Genomic DNA, 20441 nt, shown 5'->3' with positions numbered 1-20441 from the left:
TCAAATAGGTCTCGATCCCTTGCTCACTCTCTTCTCTTTCTGGTACCCCTATGATGCAGCACTTCATGTTGTCCCAAGGGTCCCTTAAACTATCCTATTTTTTTTTAATCCTCACCTAAGGACATGTTTTGTTAATTTTAGAGAGAGAGGGAAGGAGATAGAGAGAAACATCAATATGAGAGAAAAACATCATTTGGTTGCCTCCTGTACATGCCCCAACTGGGGATCAAATCTACAACCCAGGCATGTACCCTGACTGAGAATCAAACCCTCAAACTTTTGTTGTACAGGACAACACTCCATTCAACCCAGGCACTCAGCCAGGACAAATATCTTCATTTTTTCTTTTTCTTTTTGCTGCTCTCTTTGGTATTTTCTGCTCCTTTGTCTTCCCAGATTCTTCCCTGACCTCAGCAGGACAAGGTCAACAGGAGTCAAGAGGGTAGAACTAGAGGATTTCCTCTGGGAGGGGCGGCATCAGTCAGGTTCATGGGAAAGTGGGTGGAATGGACCCCACCCCAAAGCCACACCACTCAGTCACTGACACCCCCTGAGTCTGCCCAGACTCTACACCATGGTCCAGGGAGCTGATGCCTCAGCAGATTGTGAGTGCTGCATGATAGAGTGATTGCTTTCCCCCACGTTTATGGTGTAAAGAGGGGAGTGCTTCACTCAAGAAAGATGGCATGTTGGAGAGGGACTCAGCACAGGGATCCTGGCAGCTGTCCTCTCAGCTCTCTTCCCAGAGCCACAAACCCCAGTCTCTCCTCATGCAGCTCCAGTCTACTCTGCCCTCTCTCTGCCAGAGCCCAGGATGCGTGGCGGCCAACAAAATTTTGTGCATTGGCCCTTTATGAGGGAGCCTGTGTCTCTAGGAGACTCCTGTCTCTCCTTAGCAGACAATCCCCACTGATTTTCATAGCCAGGTGTTACGTGGGCACCTCTTCCCAGCTCTGGTGCTCTGGGCTGGGGAGCCCGGTGTTGGGTTAAGACCCCACACTCATGAGGGGGAAACTTTGCAGCTGAGATGTCTCTCTGGAACTTCAGCCGCACCCCTTTGTGGCTGGGGCCGGCCCTTTTCACATCTTTGTGCTTCCTACCAGTCTCAATGTGGCTGCTTCTGTAAGGCCTCAGTTATAAGACTTATATTCAGCTGGCCTTCAGTTGCTTATTCAGGCTGGTTTTTCTATATTTTAGTTGTAATTCCAGTTTGGTCTTGGGAGGAGGTGAGTGTAACATCCACCTAGCTGCCACCTTGTTTGTACTTGCTGGTTCTTTTCAACATCTGTTTTCTTGGAACTCTTAACAGTTCAGTAGCATAGAGAGGAGACAGGGATGCTCTGAGCAATTTGGAACAGAGGGCTTTAGGTAAAGGAGACGAGATTTGGTGAGAAAATCTACACAGTAAGGGAGTTTTATACTTCCAACCAGACTAAAATTTTCTTTTTAAATGTGGATCATCTATCTCGTTCAAAGATGGCAGTTTTGCAGGATTTGGCACTATCTACAACCAATATTTTATATATTTTGAAGGAAATTTTCAACCATAAAAGTCAATCTAGGGCTGATTAGAAAACCCTCCCACTGAACCTAAGAGAAAATTTAGGTGAATTCATCCCTGGACCCCAAGCATATGTCAGGAGTTTGCCTTTCATTATAAGAACATGAAGATGCTCACTACAAGTATTTATCTGTTCAGATCACATCCCAAGAAACTTGTGGGGTCATGCGAGATACTTTGATGATACAGTAATTTATTTATACTGACATGAGCTGGGACAAGGTCTTTACAGAGGAGAGGCGGGAACAAGGCAGAGGCATTACTTTATTGGTTCCCTTATTTGGGGAAACCTAGTTGGCTGTTTGTAATTGGTTGTTCTGCAGTTTCACTTTCTCAGGTCCCGGGGCAGGCAGTGGCTTGGGTGCCAGTTAGCTCCTGTGGGCCGCCGTGCATTAGAGCGTCCTCAGTCTGGTGACCTCCTTGGTTAGATGCTTTAACAGGGTGTGGGTCACAGCCAGAGGGAGGAGAGTCCTGGCAGTGACGTTGGCCAGGGCTTGGGGGAGAGGAAGCAGATCCCAGCCGAGGAGATTTACACGGTAGGGTTTCCTCGGCCAGACTGCACGGAACAACCTAAGACACTTTAGGTGCAAGAGTCGTCTTCGGTCACGTGTGCTCCCAGAGAGCAGGTCTATAAAAAGGGAGTGTGCTGGCCGCACAGAGGAGAACATGCCAGCACGCGGCCGTTTGGTTTTCATGATCAGTTAATCAGGTGCCTCAGGAATATAGATTCTGTGGCCAGGCTGCTTTCCTTCTGAGTCTGGCTTCCTCTCCTACCGGAGAGGTGTCTTGAGCGAGCTTCATAACTTTTGTGTCTCAGTTTCCTCATCTGGGAAGTGGCTTTAAGAACGTTACTTGAAAGAGTTGAATGAGGTAATTCACGTGACGCTGCAGTTAGCACAGCGACTGGCACGTCGTGACACTCGGTGACTGCCAGCCATTATTCTTATTAATGGTTGTATGCGGCTGTCCCTTAAGCTTGTGTAATATGGGTCAGCTGCAGCAGGGGGCCCACTCTTAGCCAGAAAATCACATTTTAGGGCCCAGACCCTGGGGACTTGCCTCTGGATAAAGGGCATAGGTTTTCCAAGGTGAATGCCACCATGCGGGGCTGGATGGGTCCATCAGACACCCCGTCTCCTTGCCTGTCATGGACCCACAGTGGCATCCAACTGTTCTTTGTATGGTAATGCCAATTCTTATAGTAACTTTATGACACTTGCGTCTTCTCATTTAAACCTTCTACAAGGCAAAAGCCTTGCCCTATCCTTTCCCTGTATCCTCTCAGTAAATACTTCCTGGATGACATAATGAGGTTTATAGAGAATTCTGAATAAACGGAAGCACATCTGAAAAATGAAATAGCTGGGAGCAGTGAAGACCGGGGCGGGGCGGCGGGCGGAGGAGGCCTTCCTGAACGGGGCATCTGGAAGAGCTCGCTGAGCTCAGGGACCCAGCAGGGCGCAGAGGCCTGTGGCTCTTAGAAGAGGAGGGTGTGGTGCTGTCACCACCAGCCTGTCCTGTCCTGTCTGCCAGCCTGGGCAGCCACCACTGGTGCCACTAGGTGAAGTAGGCGGGCCTCCTAACTTGGTGGCCCTGGAGGAGGCGCGGCAAGACCTGGAGCCGGAGGGGAGGGAGGCCGTGACTGAGGCCGCGGGGACAGCACTGGCTTTGTTCGGAAGGTGGCAGCGAGCCGGCTGCACGCAGGGCTCAGCCTCCCGGGCTCCACGCACCACCACCCCGCCCCGCTGCTGCTCTTGCTAACCCTCCCGCGTCTTGGGTGCCCGCTGCAGCTGCGTGGGCATCAGGGTCACTTCTCTGCCCCCCGCAGGCCTGTCCTTCCCTGAGAGGGTCCTGGTGGGTGTCCTGTGAGCCACTGCAGATGTCAAACACTCTCACTCCACCCAATACCAATTATTTAGGATCTAAAATACTGCCCACGGTGTGATGAGAGGCAAAATTGTGGACTTTTAGAGTTAAAGGGACCCTCGAGATATCTAACGCTCTTCAATTTTACAGATGAGGAAACTGAAGCTCAGAGAGGTTGAGTTACTTACCCAAGGTCACACAGCCAGCTTAGGGCACAGAAGGCACTGGAAGTTTGCTGTCCCTTGTACCCCTTACTCTGTTCCACACTCCCAACAAACAGACTTTGTCGGGGTTTAGGTTGACTTATCAGCCCAACTTCTAGTGGTTTTATTGGAGGGGAAGATCCATTATGCATCTCTACTGCAGGTATTTGCAGGAGTCCAGCCACTGGAAATCAAAGAATTTCTGTAAAATTTTGGAAGACAGGCCCATCTAAAAAGCCTTGAGGGAATGTGTGTGGCTTGTCTGTACGGAATGTTGTATGTTGTTTCATTCACTCGTGGGGCGTTCTTGCCATTCCGGAGAAGATTTCACATTGATCGCACTGTTATACACCCTCCGACTTGCTGGCCACGCAGCAGCCCAGTGGCAGGATGGCTCCTGCACAGGCCACCCGCTGACAAGGACAGTGAGCCGGTAACAGTGCCTGCTTTTGAGCGAACACTTCACACCCTGCCCCCCCCCCCCACGGCTCCTGCTCGGCCGTGGTGCACAGAGCTTCCCGCTCGCTGCGGGGGGCTCGCCAGCCCGAGCTGAGTCTTGTGTGCCTGCGCTACGCAGCTTACGTGTCTGTGTTACGTAGACTTGTGCTTGTAGTATGCATTGATGAGAGTGGGTTGCAATAAGACAGTGAATAATGAAAATGCAGTCACACCGGCTTGGCCAGGGCCAGCGCCCCGCCTCGTTCGTCTAGAGGCGGTCTAACAGAGCGACCGTGGGCTGTCGGCCTGCGGGCCCTGCTCTCCGCTCGCCAGAGAGAGCAGGGGTGCCCCACGCTCCTGCGCTCCGGCTCCGTCCTCCTCCGGGCGGGGGCCTGCCATCTGGGGCGGCGTCCCCTCTCTCTGAGACGGGTGTCTCCTCGGGTTTGCGCAGAGCCCCTTCCAGGCCGGGCACGGCCTTGCCGCTGGCCACGCACACGGCACGGCTGTCTCGGGCGTGTCCACTCTTCCCACGGACCTCGGGGCCGGCCCCCCACCCTGAGCCTGTGCTGTGTCCCCACAGGTGTCCCAGGCAGCCGCGGACCTCCTGGCGTACTGCGAGGCCCACGTCCGGGAGGACCCTCTCATCATCCCCGTGCCCGCGTCCGAAAACCCCTTCCGCGAGAAGAAGTTCTTCTGCACCATCCTCTGACTCCGGCGCGCCGGAGCGCCTCCGTTTCTGGGGCGCCCGTGGGACCCGCATGTGCGTAGCTTTAGGGAGGCCCCTCCGTCCCTGCCCGTCCCTGCCCAGCCACGATCACAGGGAGCCGGGCTCGTCTGTCCCTTGGTTTTCTTCATGGCATTAGTTTTTCTTTTCATTTTCAAGTATTTTCATTATTGGCAAAGAAAACAGACATTTTTGTAGCCAAATAACAAATGTGCCAAGTAAAAATAAGTATGGATTTCAGGGCTTAAACTTTTAAACATCAGTTCCCAAGTTTAATTACACCAAGTCAATACCTTTCAGTGGATAATGTATTGAAAAATTAATACAGCGGACCCCAAAAGGAAAAAGGATAATTTTCCTTTTGGGGTCCGGTGGATACCCAAGAATCCCCCGCTCCCAACAATTCAGCATCAAATAAGAGCACTTTGACCAACTGAAATATAGGTAAAATTTTTACCTCCTTCCCTGGAGAAAACAGTCCTGGAAGGCCTCTAGTTCCTGCTTTTCCATCATCCTATTAAAAAGGGAACCACCACCCTGGCCGGGCAGCTCAGTCGGTTAGAGGGTCACCCCAGTTCTCCAAGGTTGCAGGTTCGACCCCCAGGTGGGGCACATACAGGAAGCAACCAATAAACGCAAAAATAAGTGGAACAACAAATTGATCTCCCTCTCTCTCTCTCTCCCCACACTTCTCTCTCTTTCTCTCAAATCAATAAGTAAAGATTTTTTTCAGAGAAGAAACAACCCACAACATCAATTGGGGTTTTTTTAAACCCTCGCCTGAGGACATATTTATTGATGTTAGAGAGAGAGGAAGTGAGTGAGAGAGAAACACCACAGTGAGAAAGAAATGGTCATCGGTTCCCTCCTGCATGTGCCCCGTCTGGGATCAAACCTGCTACCTAGGAATGTGCCCCGACCGGGCATCAAACCTGCAACCCTTCAGTGCACAGGACGACGCTCCAACCAACTGAGCCCCCTGGCCAGCGCGCATCAACGGTTTTCTTAACATGTGTGGCCCAGATGCCGCCAAGGGCCCAGGCCCCTGTTTCCCAATGGTTGTCACTGACCACTCTGGAGGTGGTCCTTCTACAGACGTAGATGTGGAGTGGACACCACAGCAAGCCTGGCCGTCCATGTGCGTGGCGACTCCAGCTGCCCAAGGTGCCATCTGTCCGCTCCACACAACACCTCTGCCTGCTCCCTCTCGTCTGGCTCCTCCTGAGAGTCCTACCACCGGCAGCGTCAACGACAGCCATCCTGCGCCCAACACTGGGCCCTGCGGGGTGTCACGTGGTGGCCCTGCCCCAGACGAGTGAGTCTCAGAGACAGCAGACCTGGGCATGCACAAGTACTCACTTATTTAATCCTCCAACAATAAATAATCGCCATGAGCATATCTGTTTTAGAGAGGGAAACTGAGGCACAGAAGAGTGATGGTTCCCCAGGGTTACAGATAGCAAGCAGGAAATCTGGGGCTTGAGCTCAGGCAGCCTGGCCCGAGCCCTCCCAGGCCCCTGGGCGAGGCTGCCTCCCAGGTCTACCTGCTTGCAGGTAGGGAGACCCGCAAACAGCCTGACCGATGTCGTGTGCTCCACAGCAGCGGCCGCTCAGCAGCACAGCCCCTTCCCCTCTGAGGAGGCATGTCGGGCCCGTGTGCCTGCAGTTTATGGAGATGGCACATGGCTGCCCTGTGGAAGGTTAGTCAGCTCTTGTTTCCTCTGAGACAACCCTGCAGACCCTTCCCAAGTCGCACTCACACCGCACTGAAGAAGAACCCGACTACCCCACTGCGGCCCCCAGCCTTTGTCCTTTCTGCCGGCGGGAAACGGCCTCTGTCCCTGGTCCTGACGGGGCTTGCTGTGTGAGCAAGCCGTGGGTTCCTGAGACGTTCTAATAATGCGAACGGCTCCTCCTGCCTTTCTGCCGGGGAGGACACCGCGAGGGGCCACAAAGATGAAAGCCGTGATTACCGTTTGAAACAAGTAAATGTACCGGACGCCTCTGTAATGGAGGGAGAGCTGCCTGGCTTCAAAGGCGCCATGGCTCCGCTGGAAGGCTAATGTAAAAGTGTCTACAAAGAGGCAAATGTGATTTTCAGATCAATTAATGGCTCACCACCCTTGTAAATGGTCTTAGTGCATTTTTATTCTTTGCTGCTTTTGTTGAAACCCATTCTTCATTAAAGCTCACTGATAATACCAGTGTTGTTAAGTAAGACGTCAACTCCTTCTCCCTCTCAGTATATGACTCGGGTCTCTTTATTGTGTCGTCCATGTTAACATCATTAACCTGGTAAAACAAAGTACAATCCATAAAAGCACATCAGAGGGCCTGCGAAAGTGCGACAGCACAGAAACCGGCTAAATCAGGTCAAGAAAAAAAATGTGCTTCCCACTCCCCCGTTCGTCTTTACTTTGTCCGTCCGTATTCTGCCTTCCTTCCCCTCTCTGCCTTACGTCCCTTTGTGACATCTTCTGTCCTTTTACCACACCTCTTCCTTCCAAACCTGTGGTCTTTGTGTGGCGTGACCCCAAGTGTCCCTGAACTCAAGGCCACCTTCTTAAAGGCAAGTTCAGGCTTGTGAGCTATGAGGTACACAAATGTGTGACTGGTCCCCTCCCCCTTCTTGCCACCATCAGGAGGTGAGTGGCCAGGAGTGCACCTGCGGTAGGCAGTTGTCCCTGTGTCATTGGGTATGTGTTTCCAATTTGGCCGTCCAGCACCTGACCCCCCTTCCTGCAGGGAGGAATCACCCCTTACACAGCAAGTTAGTGAGAGGCAGTGCCCGCCGCTGGGGACGGTCAAGTGGAGAGGCCTTCCCTGTGTCTCGGGTGCACCCCCTTCCTAGCGCCAACTGGCCAGGGAGTGTCCAGTCACCCGGGGTGAGCTACATGGACTCCCTGCTTGGGATCTGACCCCAGGGCCAGTGACACGGACACGACAGTGTGCTGAGATTTATCGCATGAGCACTGCCCGTGGCCCAGCGGGGACGTCTCGGACTGCTGGGTCCACGGGTAGCCACGCCCGGGGTGGGGGGCCGGCGGAGTCCTGAGCGGCGCATTCCTGCTCGTTCCTTGGCCCCACTGAGCTGCCTCGGTGCCTGCCCATTTTCCTAGGTTTCCTTTCTAGCTTTCTGTCCACTCTGAGCCCTCAAGATCCAGCCAATAAATTCCTTACTCTTCCCTGAAGTAGCTTGGGCTGGATGTTCATACCATATGACCTAACAGCTCCACTCTAAGGTGTGTATGTAACAAAAATGTGTGCCTGTGTTCACCAGAAGAAATGTACTATGTTCATAGACGCACTATTCAAAATACCCTCGAGCTGGAAGGCACCCACGTGCCCACGCTGAATGGATAAACAGATGACGGCACATTCACACAGTAGAATCCTGCAGGGCGACGAGTGTGAACCAACAGCCCTGCCGCTGTGTCCTGCCGCGGGGCACGGGAACACGAGCCAAGGCAAGTCTGTGCTGTGTGGTTCCATGTCTGTCAAGTGTGAGACCTGGCACAGCCCTCGGCGCCGCGGTAGGGGGGCCGCCAGTCACTCTCCAGGGGCTGGTAGCCAGGAGGGGCCGGGGGGCTTCTGCAATGTTGTTTCTCGTGTCCAGTTTGCGAAAATTCTTTGAGCCGTATACATTCAATGTGTGCACTTTTCTGTACATATGTTATACTTCAATAAAAGTTGTTTTTTGTGGCTGGCAGTCAAAAATTCTACTGTTTTTTTGTTGTTGTTTTTGTCTTTTTGGCACTTTGCTCAGGCTTGACTCCTCTTCAGGTCTAACATCATCCTGGGGCACTTAAGAGTATCTCTGACAACACTTTGAAACAGGAAGTACTTACGACCCACAGCCCTCCGGATGGAGAATGGGCTTGGGGCACCATGCAGAGGTCCCCTGTGAACAGGGGTGTGTGAACGCCAGGCTGTGGAACTTGTGTCTTTTGGGAAAACGGTGAGGAACCCCCCTGGGATTTCCAGCCCGGAGGGTCCTCTTGGTAACTGAGGCAGCTGGCGTCCTCCCAGCCCCTCCTGCCTCTGACAGTCAGGAATGAGCGGAGCGGGTGGCTGTGACAAGGCCCGAATATCAAACATCACCTCCGGGGAAGGAGCCGCACCAGGCACCAGCCGGCTCTGCGCTGATGTGTCTCCTGCATGTAGCCCAGTCCCCTGGGCCACCCAGCCGTAGATACACAGAGGCAAATGACTCCTTTGCCTCTGTGCCACCCAGCAGCCCTCAGCCCCCTCTCAGACCTCTGAAGATTTCTAAGAGTCCCCGTGCGTCTCCTTTGCTCTCAGCTGCCATGTGGCCTTGGCCATTCTTCTCACAGCTGTGACAGGTTCGGTCCCAGGGAGAGCTCAGCGGCTGGCTGTGTCCTGGGGCTCCTTCTCTGTGGGTCATTCTGCGCGCCTGCCCCGTGGAGCTCCACCATCCACCGCACGTCCGAGAGCTGTCCGCAGCCTCCCTCCGAGGGAGCTGGGGGAGGGGCGCACACCCAGGTCAGAAGGAATTTTGTCTGGTGCCTGTTCGAACTGGAGATGAAAATAATAATGACAACTAACCTATCGGTCCTGAGAAGAACATGGACTTTGCTAACAGATTAAACACAATCTGTTTACACTTCCGTAGCCCGCAGCACAGCAGGTGAGAAGGCACCAGGCGACTGGCGGTTTTAACGGAGGACAGGACGATGCCCCTGCCCCGCCCGGTTTCAGCTGTGTCTCCTGGGCAGCACCCCGCTGTGCCCTCCGCAGGCGCACAGCTGAGAGTGCGGCCAGCAGGGCGCTTCCCAGAGTCAGGGTTTCCGGAGAGAAGTGTGGAGGAGCCCTGTCCACTCCCACTGATCAGAACCTGACATGCCACCCACTGTCTAAGGGAACCCCTACCCCTGATACTGTTCCAGCTGTAAGTAATTCACTAATTCGCAAAATGTTCAAGCCTAGGTATGGTGATTAGCCACCTGCCAGTGTTCTTGTAACCACTTACCTTTGAAGGTGTCCCACCTCCAAAGCCCTGCCTGCTCTGGTCCCGTGTCCCCTCCAGAGTCACCTTCACACCTCGCTCCCCCGCGAAGCCCACAGCACTGCTCAAGGCCACCTCGCAGCCCTGCCCCTGCCACCTCAGGGCCTTTGCATCAGCTGCCCCCACTGCCTGGCGCACCGCCCTTCACCAGCTCTGCTGATCGTTTAAGCCTCAGGTAGAGCGCGGCCGAAGGTCCACCCCTGCCCTGCCCTCTCTGACCACGTCAGGTCCGCGAACGGGCTCCTGCTGCGCTGAGGAGCTGTCCCTGCAGTGCGGGGCCTTGCAGTTCCCCATTTGTGCACACGACCTCTCAGCACCAACCATCGGGGCTTCACTCACCTGTGTCCCCAGCACTTGACATCACTTGACATATGAGAGGCACTCGACGAGCAGCAGCCACAGAAATTATGAATGTCACCACGCGACCTTTTTGACACTGAGTGCTTCTTCGGGTTCTCCACGAGCGAGCTGTGTGAGTGGGCGCTCCAGAGGCCTTATGAGACAGCCACGGGGGAAGGAGGGAGGGGAGCCCTTTCTGTGGCGTGCATACCTGTGGCGTCAGGCACCCAGCAGAGGAGCTCGTGTTTGACCCTCACAACTGGGGGACGAGCCACCTGTATACCACATGTTCCTCGGACGCACGCAAGGCGGTAAGTTCAGATGAAGTAACTTGCCAAGTAGCTGGATTCGAATCCCAGTCACTCCTGACTTGATGCTACCCTACACCTGCCTGTCGTCAAACCAGGGCACCTCAGAAGTGAAGGCTCTCACCCCCTCCACCCTCCACTAAAGAAACTAGCTTCTGGGAAAGCCTGATGCAAACTCTTGACTTTGTGTTATGGTTATGCTGTGCATGCATGACCACGCTGGGCGGGTGGAGGCTGCGGGGATGGAGGCCGGTGAGGGGGCCGCTCGTGGGCGAGCCGTGGGAAAGTGACCTGTTGCTACACGGCCAGGTGTGTGCACAAGTATTAAGTCTCCGACTCGTTTTTCCAAATCACTTGGTAAAATGCTTATCAACTGCTGAAGATTTTATGTTATTTATTCTATTTTATTGTTTAATTTCAAGTTGGACTTCATTCAACTCCTTTCTAAGGAAACCAGTCCCTGGGGCAGAGCAAAGGAAATCGGTGTCCCTGATGCGTTGTCATCAATGCCACTCTCCTGACCCCTGTTTCCTGGTTTCCTGATCAAATGATTGCTTGTCTCATCGCAGCCCTTACTGGTCTCTCACACTCATAAATACACACTCACATCAGCCCATCTCTGGTTAAAATGACACAGGAACAGGAAAATAAGAGAAGACGGGCCCCACTTGACAGACAAATAATGAGTGAGCCAGGAGGCTGTAGGAGGTAAAACACACAAACACACACCAGAGCGGCAAGAAGCCTGGGCTTTGAGTCTGAGGGACTCGGGTTCACATCCCGACCCTGCACTTCCCAGCCCTGCCGCTGCACTGAGCTTTCGTTCCCTCGCCTGGCGAGCTGAGGACACCGGGGCCTATTTCACAGGGGGCTCTTGAGGATTCCATGAAATAACGTAAACAGTTAACACCGCCTGGCACACACTCAACAAACAGGGACCCGGCTGACCTTGTTAACAATTATTGTGTGGAAACAAGACCAAACAGAGAGAGACTCAGAATTTAAAATGAGACTTGGCCATTTACTGAAGACACATGGAAAAAGGGAGAGAAGGTAAAACCCGCCAGTCACTAGCAGGGCGCCCAGCACACTCGAGCACCTTGACACATCAGACTTATAGGCTTCTTCCACATGAGCGCAGCCTGGTTCCCCCGCCGCCACCTCCTTCCAAGAACTGCCTTCTGGAGAAGGGACCCCATGATATGCGGGGAAGACAAGACCTCATGGTAATCAACAGAGCAGGCAGTCAAACCTATAGCTGTACGTTTGCAAACGTCAAAATCGCTCTTTAAAGGGGTGATGATAATATTGAGTGCAGGAGCTCCACGTATTTAGCAAAACATTCAGAGCCTCAGAAGGGACCACAGTACTTGCCCAGGGGAGTCACCCACTAAGGGCCTCTCCGGTGGCCGGAACTTAGTAACCTCTGCTAGGAGGTGCTGTCTTTTTGTGGTGAGCTGGTTTTACCACGATCTTCTTTTGGCTTGCACCTCTGACAGTCTTGAACGAATGAACACTGGACCGCGGTCCCAAAGGCCGGCCCCTGCCCCTGCAGTGCGAGTCCACAGGGGACAGAAGACGGGCTGTGGGGGCCCAGGCAGGGCTGGCATGGAGCGTGCACCTGCCGCTCAGCCTGACGCTGGGGCTGGGAGCTGTAGAGACCACTCGGGGGCCCGCCCTGTGGACGTCCACAGCTCTGTCAGGATCCGGGCACAAACTACTTCATCGTTATGGGCTGAGCTGTGTCCTCCTAAAATCCGTACGTTGATGTCCGAACCACCAGGCCTTCTGAAGGGGACTGCATTTGGAGAGAGAATCTTCACAGAGGTCACCAAATTAAAATGGGGTCATGAGCGTGGGTCCTAATCCACTATGACTGGAGTCCTCATAAGAAGAGGACATGGGGCACAGACACGCACGGGGGGCGGGCATGTGAGGACTCAGGGAGAAGACGGCCGTCTACACACCAAGGAGAGAGGCTTCAGAGGGAACCACCTGCCCACATCTTGATCTCAGACTTCTTTTCTGCAAAACTGGGAGGAAAAAAATGCCTGCTGTTTTCGGCCACCCAGTCTGTGGTACCGTGTTATGGCAGCCCAAGCAAACTAAAATTTTCAAATCCTTATGCAGAGCTCACCAGGTGCACTTTGGAAATAGGTTTGCTTAACAGCCCTGTGAGGACTAGGATGAACCCATTTCAAAGAGGGGGAAATGAGGCACAAAGAGGTTACGTGTCTGCCTTGTCACCCCAGTGGGAGCAGGTAAACCTGGAGCCCAGGCCATCGAGGGCCCGAGCGCCTCTCAACCACTCAGCTCTGCCGCCCCATGGAGCAGCGGGGAACCCGCTGATGCCAAGGTTCACATGAAAAGTGTCGGCAGCTGAACAGGGGCCCGAGGAGCCTTGGGGCTTTTGACAGGCGATACTGCAGAAACCCAGCAGGTGGTCATCATGGGGACACAGATGTGGGATGGGACCCATCAACCTTCAGACGCTTGGACACAGCGATGGGGCAGGGTCACAGGGCCAAACCCCAGTCATGACAGACCTAGACAGTCTAGACAGTCATGACAGTCTAGAGCAAAATTGGGATTCATGTAGTGTCTGGGGAACTAGAATTGGCCAGAAAAGACCTTGGGGTGGAGACCAGAGGGGAAGGCTGATCCTGAAAACTGGGACGCGCAGTGGGGGTGGGGGAGGGGAGACCAGGTGGAACACCAGGCCAGACGCCTCAGAGCGGAAAGGGAGGTGGGGGCACTGGACGGGAGGACAATGCAGATTTCAGCCGGGGGCGGGCCCTGCTCCCCACTCAGCCTCATTAGGAAGGGTGGCGACAAAACCCTTCTGCGAGGCACAGGCTGGGACCGGCTGCCCCGGACTCAGGAAGCCCAGGCCTGGGCGACGGAAGGAGCGAGCGCCGGAAGTGTGGGCGAGAAACTCTGCGGAGACCCCAGCATCCTCTGGGGGTGTCCTTTTCTGCAGGAGGAGATGGTATCTATTTTTATTAATTTTTTTAAACTTATTGCTCAGACCGGACTCAAGCCACTAACGGAGAAAGGCTTAGAAAAGGCCTATTGTTCCGATGCAGAGGAGCTCCAGGGGCAAGCAAGCGTCAGCCCGGCAGCAGCAGGACCTCGGGCGAGAAGCAGCCTCGGGCAGAGGGTTCGGCCTCCTCCACCCCAGGAGCAGGCTCCCTGGTCCTTCAAATGCCTTCACCTGTTGACAGCTAGCAGTTTGAAAACATCACCCAAGCAGGCTATTTTTTCTGAAAAAAGCAATCATTTGAAGAGCTGAACTGCTAAGCATCTTGGTTGAAAACTCCTCCAAAATCAAGTAGCCTGGGTTTGGAATCTGTAATGATTTTGTGATGATAGACTTTTATAACACTTTTTTATATATATTATAATGCTTTTCTTTCTATAATAAGATACGAATTCTGGTAAAATTACATTAAGTACACATATTCCATTAATCATGAAGACTTATAGAAATTAAGGCCCCACCTTCTGAGAATAAATGAAGGACTCATTAAGAAACAGAGCTTGGCCCTGGCCAGGCAGCTCGGTTGGTTATAGTATTGTCCTGATGGGCCAAGGTCACAGGTTCGATCCCCAGTCAGGGCACATGCAATCAGCGCATAGGTGAGGGGAAAAACAAATTAGGGTTTTTCTCTCTCTCTCTCCCTCTTCCTTGCTCTCTCTCTAAAATCAATAGATAGTTAAAAAAAAAGTTAGCTTAAGATTTATCAGTATAATATTTATCTTTAAATACACAGAAGTGATTAATTAATTAGTAATCAGAGTGAGTCAGATATTTATAATATATATTATATTTTTAGCACTCAAGTAACAGGAATATATTACCAAGAGCTTATTTGCTCACCAAAGTCTTTATTAACTTGCATATAATTAATGTGAATTTTCAGCACATTTTACTTTAACACAGCTAAAAATTTTTTTAGAATATGTTTGTTTACTAAACTACCAAATGCTGCAATAAACCATCGTTACAGTCTTTGCCTTGACTTGGAGAAGACAAATAGGAATTCCGAAGGAGAAAGTCCTTCTAACAGCTGGCCACGTGCAATGCGTGCAGCAGAAGCAATCTGTGCGGATTCAGAATCCTTCTTTCACAGCAATGCGTCATCAGTGTTTCTGCCTCATAAATGCAGACCACACAGCTCCTGTCCGTTATGAGCAAGTGGTCTTCAGGCCCTTATTGATCTAAGTGATATTTAAAAAACTTTTATTGCCACTGTGTGTGCTGGGTGTGGCTTGTTGAGCGCTTGAAGTTGTGGCAGAAAGGCTCCGGGCCACGCAAAATGGAGAAACGCCCAGCGCAGCTGGCAATCCCTGAGCGTTCGTGAGCACCTGCGACTGAGCCCCCACAGAACTCTCCACTGTCATCACTCCGACTGCACAGGTGAGGGAACTGAGCAGTGGCATGTAGGGAAATGGTGACAACCGGGTTAGGGAAGGGGGCGGGCACCAATCTGCAGTCTGTGCCAGTTTCCATGGGGTAGATAGTCCCATCAACTTACCAACGGGACAGCAACAGGCTGGCAAAGCTCTTGAGAATTTAGCAATTGGTTGACAATGGCCAATCAAATCAGTTGCTCATGTTCACAAAACATAAGCAGCAAATAGGATAGCTGTGATTTGAATCAGGGAGTCTGATGTCAGAGAGCCTGTGATCCCATCCAGGTTTTAGGAAGAATAATCCACAAGGGGAAAAAGAGGCCCAGGCACCCACCATCCGCACCTGGACTCAGTCAGTGAGGAGGGGCAAGTGCGCAGTGGCTCTCACCTGCGGCTTCAGGGAGAAAAGGGGAGGGAAAGTAGATCATCTAACACAGTGAACCCTCAGAGGGAAAAAAAATGGACAGAAATTGTCAAGGGACACCTCTTAAGTTTGAAAAGACGCTATAGCATTTGTTTCTGTTTTTTAATACAAATGTCCTGTTCCTGAGAGCGCTGAAGGTGGCGGGGCAATTAAGCTGCCTTTGTTTGCGACGCCTCCACTGGCCTCCCATTCAAGCCTTGGGGCCTGGGAGTCAGGCCTCCGCGGGAGGGTCCAGCAAAGCAGAGGCAGCCCCTGGGCACAGTGGCTGGGCCGCGGAGGGTCACCTGTAGGGCTCTGCAGAGATGTTGAAGGTCCTAGAAGGCAGAGGAGCCGTAGGCAGAAACTGGTACATGCCTGGGAACCCTTGAGTTCAGACTCCATGTGTGTATTAAAACACGTCACATAAATTTACACTCTTAACAGTTTCTGAGTGACAGGACAGTATTGTTAATTATCTGCATATGGTGATGCAACAGATCCCAAACTTTCTCTACCTGGTGTGATTCAAATTCTATACCCCGTTCCCTACCCCCAGGCCCTGACAATCACCATTTTACTACGACTTTGATTGCTTTGGGTACCTCATATAAGTGGAGTTACACAGTATTTGTCCTTTGGTGACTGGCTTATTTCACTGAGTATATGTCCTCAGGGTTCCCTCGTGTTGCAGCACGTGACATTATTTCTTTTGTTGAGGCTGTATTTCCTTCGTGTGTATATACCACATTTTGTTTATCCGTTCATCCCTCCATGGATGGGGATGTAATGTACACCATGATAATAATACTGTGTTGCAGATTTGAAATCTACTAAGCAAGTAGATCTTAAAAATTAGAAGAACTTAAACCTGTAACTATGTGTGGTGATGAATGTTCCTAGACTTATTGTGGCGATCATTTCATAATAGATACAAATATCAATTCACTATGTTGTACACCTGAAACTAACATAATGTATGTCAATTATACCTCAATTTTTAAAAAGCTACCTATTCTTACAGTAGTAATGTTGCAAAAATGTGTTCAAAATTGTTCATTTAGGTCAACATACAGAATCCCAAAAGTGATTTAGTGGACTAATGAGTTAAATTTACAGGCTGAAATTAGACAGATGTGTTAAAGTGTGTTAATGATGGGGGAGAGAAGAAATTCAGAAGTGTTGCTTATTTGACATGGGTCACCTGTCCTCCGTCTTTTCTCAACGTATTTTCACATTCTGTGACCCTCCTCTCGGTGACTACAGTGACAGAAGGGACCCCATAGTTAGGAGCTGGAGAAAACACTGAGGTGACTGCTTAGCTGCTCCAAGTTCCTACAAAGCCCCGGCATTGTCCCTAGCGTGACCCACCCCGCCACTCACCTCACGTCGTTTCTGTACATGGTGACCTGTTAACAATGCGTGGCTGCGGGTGGACAGCCTGTTTGCTTCCGAATCCTAGGAACTAACGTCAATAGAAACCAACTCCAGCCTTTACACATTCAGGCTCCAGGAGATCCGCTGACCTTCAACCAGTTACCTGAACAGGCTGTGCTTTCTTGCACGTAGTCCGCTCAGCGAAGAATTTTCAAGCACTTCCTTTCGATTCCTTTGTTTCTGTTTATTTTTCCCTCGTCCTTACAAAAACTCTTGCCCAGGTCCAATTGTTAAGATGGTCTTTGTGACGTGAGCCTGTCATCTTCTCAAGCTGCCGGCTCTTGCATAGACTTACTTTGCTTCGGTGAACCCCTGTCCCTTGATTATTGGCTTTGAAGCGGCAGGCAGCCGAACCCGGGCTCAGTGTCACTGCGACTCCTTCTTCCCTACTCTGGTTAACACAGGAAAAACTCATCCCCAGGATGGAGACCATCTGGACCCAGGAACCCCAGTTCCAGGTATAAACCAGAAAGGAACTCCACTCCTCTGCATGCGGCAGTAGGCATAAGAGTAAGTGCAGAAAGACTGTACGAGGGAAAAACTGAGACACCTTAAGGGGGCAGCCCAGCCCAGGGGTGAGGATGGAGTCCCCAATGTGACAGATAATCTGGGTTTGAATCCCGGTTCTACCACTTGCTAGCTGTGTGACCTTGAATGGGTAACCTATGCTCTCTGTGTCTCAGTCTCCTTGTCTATAAAATAGGGTACTAGTGCTATTGTTATGAGGATACGTGAATGAGAATTTTTGAAGCACTTGGAACTGTTCCTAGCAGATAATGAATATTACATACATGTGCGTAAGTGGGAAAATGCAAAAATTAATCCAATCATGCAGTCTCATGCTACACAGCAGTTAAAATGAATGAATTAGATCTACATATGTCAAATAAGACAGCTGTTGGGAATATGTTGCACAAGGAGAATGAGTTTTAGAACAACATATAAAATATGCATTTAGGTAAATTTTTTAAGTATGCTTTATTGATTATGCGATTCCAGCTGTCCCAGTTTTTTTTCTCACCTTTATTCCCCTCTACCCTGCATCCTCCATCCTCCATCATTCCCCCCCTTAGTCCATCTCCATGGGTCATAAATGTAAGTTCTTTGGCTTTTCCATTTCCTACACTTTTCTTAACCTCCCCCTGTCTGTTTTGTACCTACCAATTATGCTTCTTATTCCCTGTACCTTTTCCCTCATTCTCCCCTCCCCCTCCCCACGGAAACCCTCCATATGCTCTTCATTTCTGTGATGCTGTTCCTATTCCAGTTGTTTGCTTAGTTTTTATTTGTTTTTTAGGTTCAGTTGTTGATTGTTGTGAGTTTGTTGTCATTTTGCTATTCATAGTTTATCTTCTTGTATTTCTTACATAAGCCCCTTTAACATTTCATATAATAAGGGCTTGGTGATGATGAACTCCTTTAACTTGACCTTATCTGGGAAGCACTTTATCTGCCCTTCCATTCTAAATGATAGCTTTGCTGGATAGAGTAATCTTGGATGTAGGTCCTTGCCTTTTATGACTTCGAATACTTCTTTCCAGCCCCTTCTTGCCTGCAAGGTTTCTTTTTGAGAAATCAGCTGACAGTCTTATGGGAACTCCTTTGTAGGTAACTGTCCTTCTTTTCTCTTGATGCTTTTAAGATTCTTTCCTTATCTTTAATCTCGGGTAACATAATTATGATGTGCCTTGGTGTGTGCTTCCTTGGGTCCAACTTCTTTGGGACTCTGTGAGCTTCCTGGACTTCCTAGAAGTCTGTTTCCCTGGCCAGATTAGGAAAGTTCTCCTTCATTATTTGTTCAAATAAGTTTTCAATTTCTTGGTCTTCCTCTTCTCCTTCTGGCACCCCTATGCTCTGGATGTTGGAATGTTTAATGTTGTCCCAGAGGTTCCTCAACCTCTCCTCATTTTTTTGAATTCTTGTTTCTTCATTCTGTTCTGGTTAAATGTTTATTTCTTCCTTTTGTTCCAAATCGTTGATTTGAGTCCCAGTTTCCTTTCCTTCACTATTGCTTCCCCGTATATTTTCATTTATTTCACTTTGTTTAGCCTTCATTTCGCAGACAAACTCAATCATTTCTGTGAGCATCCTGATTACCAGTGTTTTGAACTCTGCATCTGGCAAGTTGGCTGTCTCCTGGTCGCTTAGTTCTTTTTCTGGAGCTTTGATCTCTTCTTTCATTTGGGCCACATTTCTTTGTGTCAGCACACCTGTTACATTGGAAGGAGTGGAGCCTTAGGTATTCTCCAGGGCAGGGCAACCCACATGGCTACATTGTTACGCTGTGTGGGGGGAGGGGCCAGAGAGGGAACAATGCTACTTGCTCGGCTCTTGCCTCACATTCCATCACTTCCCTCACTTCTCACAAGTGGATTATGGCCTTTCAGGTGCAGATTCCCAGGTGGATGCGTTTGTGTACATTCTAGGACCCTGTGGGCCTCTCCAGTGGACTCTCCTGTGAGGCTGGGAGTTTCTGCCAGCACCTCAACCCCTATAGAATTTTACAACCAGAGGTTTTGAGGCTTTAGTTTCCTGTGCTGGAACCCAGGGTTTCGTGGTCTGTGTGGCTCCCCAGTTGTTCCTCCCGGTTTATCCACGCGTGAATGTGGGACCCCTGCTCCATCAGCCACTGCGTCACTGGTGTGATCTACCCCCTTGCCTTGCGTCCTCTCCTTAGGGCTGCCTGTCTCTGCCCCTCCTACCAGTGTGGATGAGTGTTTCTTTACCTCCTTAGTTGTCGGACTTCCATGCAGTTTGTTTTCTAGCAGTTCTGGTTGTCTTTTTTTTTTTTTTAATTGGTTGTTATCCTTCTTTTGGTTGTGTGAGGAAGCATTTCCACCTATGCCTCCATCTTGACTGGAAAATTTTAAAACAATACCACATACTTTGGTGACCACACACACTCACTGTGTTGCAGCCTCCCTAGGCTGGGCAGGTCCACTCGAGACTCAGGTAGATGGAAGAATATGTGTGGAGCCATGGGGCTGCTTGACATGCCTTTATTCAGAAGTCACAAAGGCCACAAACCCATGTCTATGTTGGCACCCCGACTCCCTCAATGCCCCCTTCACTCACTCCCTCTGTGAGAAGCCCCTACCTTCTTAAATACTAGCACAAACAAAGCCAGCCTCAGGCCAAAAAGTGAGGTAAGCTAGCATGCGCTGCACATGTGAGCCTGCTTAAGGCCAAGGGGCAGTTTATGGCACCCAGGCTCAAGGCTACGAGGACACTGCTTCATCAGACTCTTTCAAGGTTATGAGAAGCTGCTCCCCCTAGTGACCGAAGCTCCTGGGTGAGGCAGCCAGACTGCCTCCACTTACTCTACACTCACAGTTAAAGTACAGCAATGTGGGCTGGCGTGTATTCCCCAAATGCATCAAGTGGATAACAGAAGGGAGACAGGAAGGGAGAGGAATCGCGACAGGCAGAGAATTCCCACTGGGCCCAGAAAGCTAGAGTCCCCTGGGACAGAGGCCGTCGCCCTGGGCAGGTGCGCCCTGGGCTTCTGTGGCGGTGACCCTGACTGTGCAGGCTCTGCCCTTCTGTGGTGCGTCCCTGCCAGCCGCTCAGCGCCACCCCCCACCCCTGCCTCAGCACGGCAGGCTCCGTTCCTCTTCCTCACTCTCAGCTCTGCCCCTGAGCCCGCTCTGAATCATTCGTTGGATTACATTTCAAAACAGGAAATTTTAGTAACGTGTTGAAACGATGTGAATGTCAAGACAT

General features: G+C 51.0%; 1 protein-coding gene across 3 annotated transcripts in view; it reads left to right on the top strand.

Annotated features, from left to right (window-relative positions):
* GNG4 (G protein subunit gamma 4) overlaps window positions 1–5666 on the top strand; it is a 51809-nt gene extending 46143 nt beyond the window's left edge. For all 3 annotated transcript variants that reach the window (XM_054575486.1, XM_054575484.1, XM_054575485.1), the window contains exon 4: window positions 4649–5666. In XM_054575486.1, coding sequence (XP_054431461.1) covers window positions 4649–4777 — 129 coding nt within the window. In that variant the 3' untranslated portion in view covers window positions 4778–5666. The remainder of the gene's footprint in view (window positions 1–4648) is intronic.
* The last annotated feature ends 14775 nt before the right edge of the window (window positions 5667–20441 follow it).

This window comes from Pteronotus mesoamericanus, unplaced genomic scaffold (assembly GCF_021234165.1).
Source record: "Pteronotus mesoamericanus isolate MK-2021 breed Mesoamerican mustached bat unplaced genomic scaffold, CSHL_Meso_final contig_303, whole genome shotgun sequence".
In the NCBI taxonomy this organism is placed as follows: Eukaryota; Metazoa; Chordata; class Mammalia; order Chiroptera; family Mormoopidae; genus Pteronotus; species Pteronotus mesoamericanus.
The sequence above is the reverse complement of the archived record's forward strand: the minus strand, read 5'-3'. Positions and strand labels throughout refer to the sequence as shown.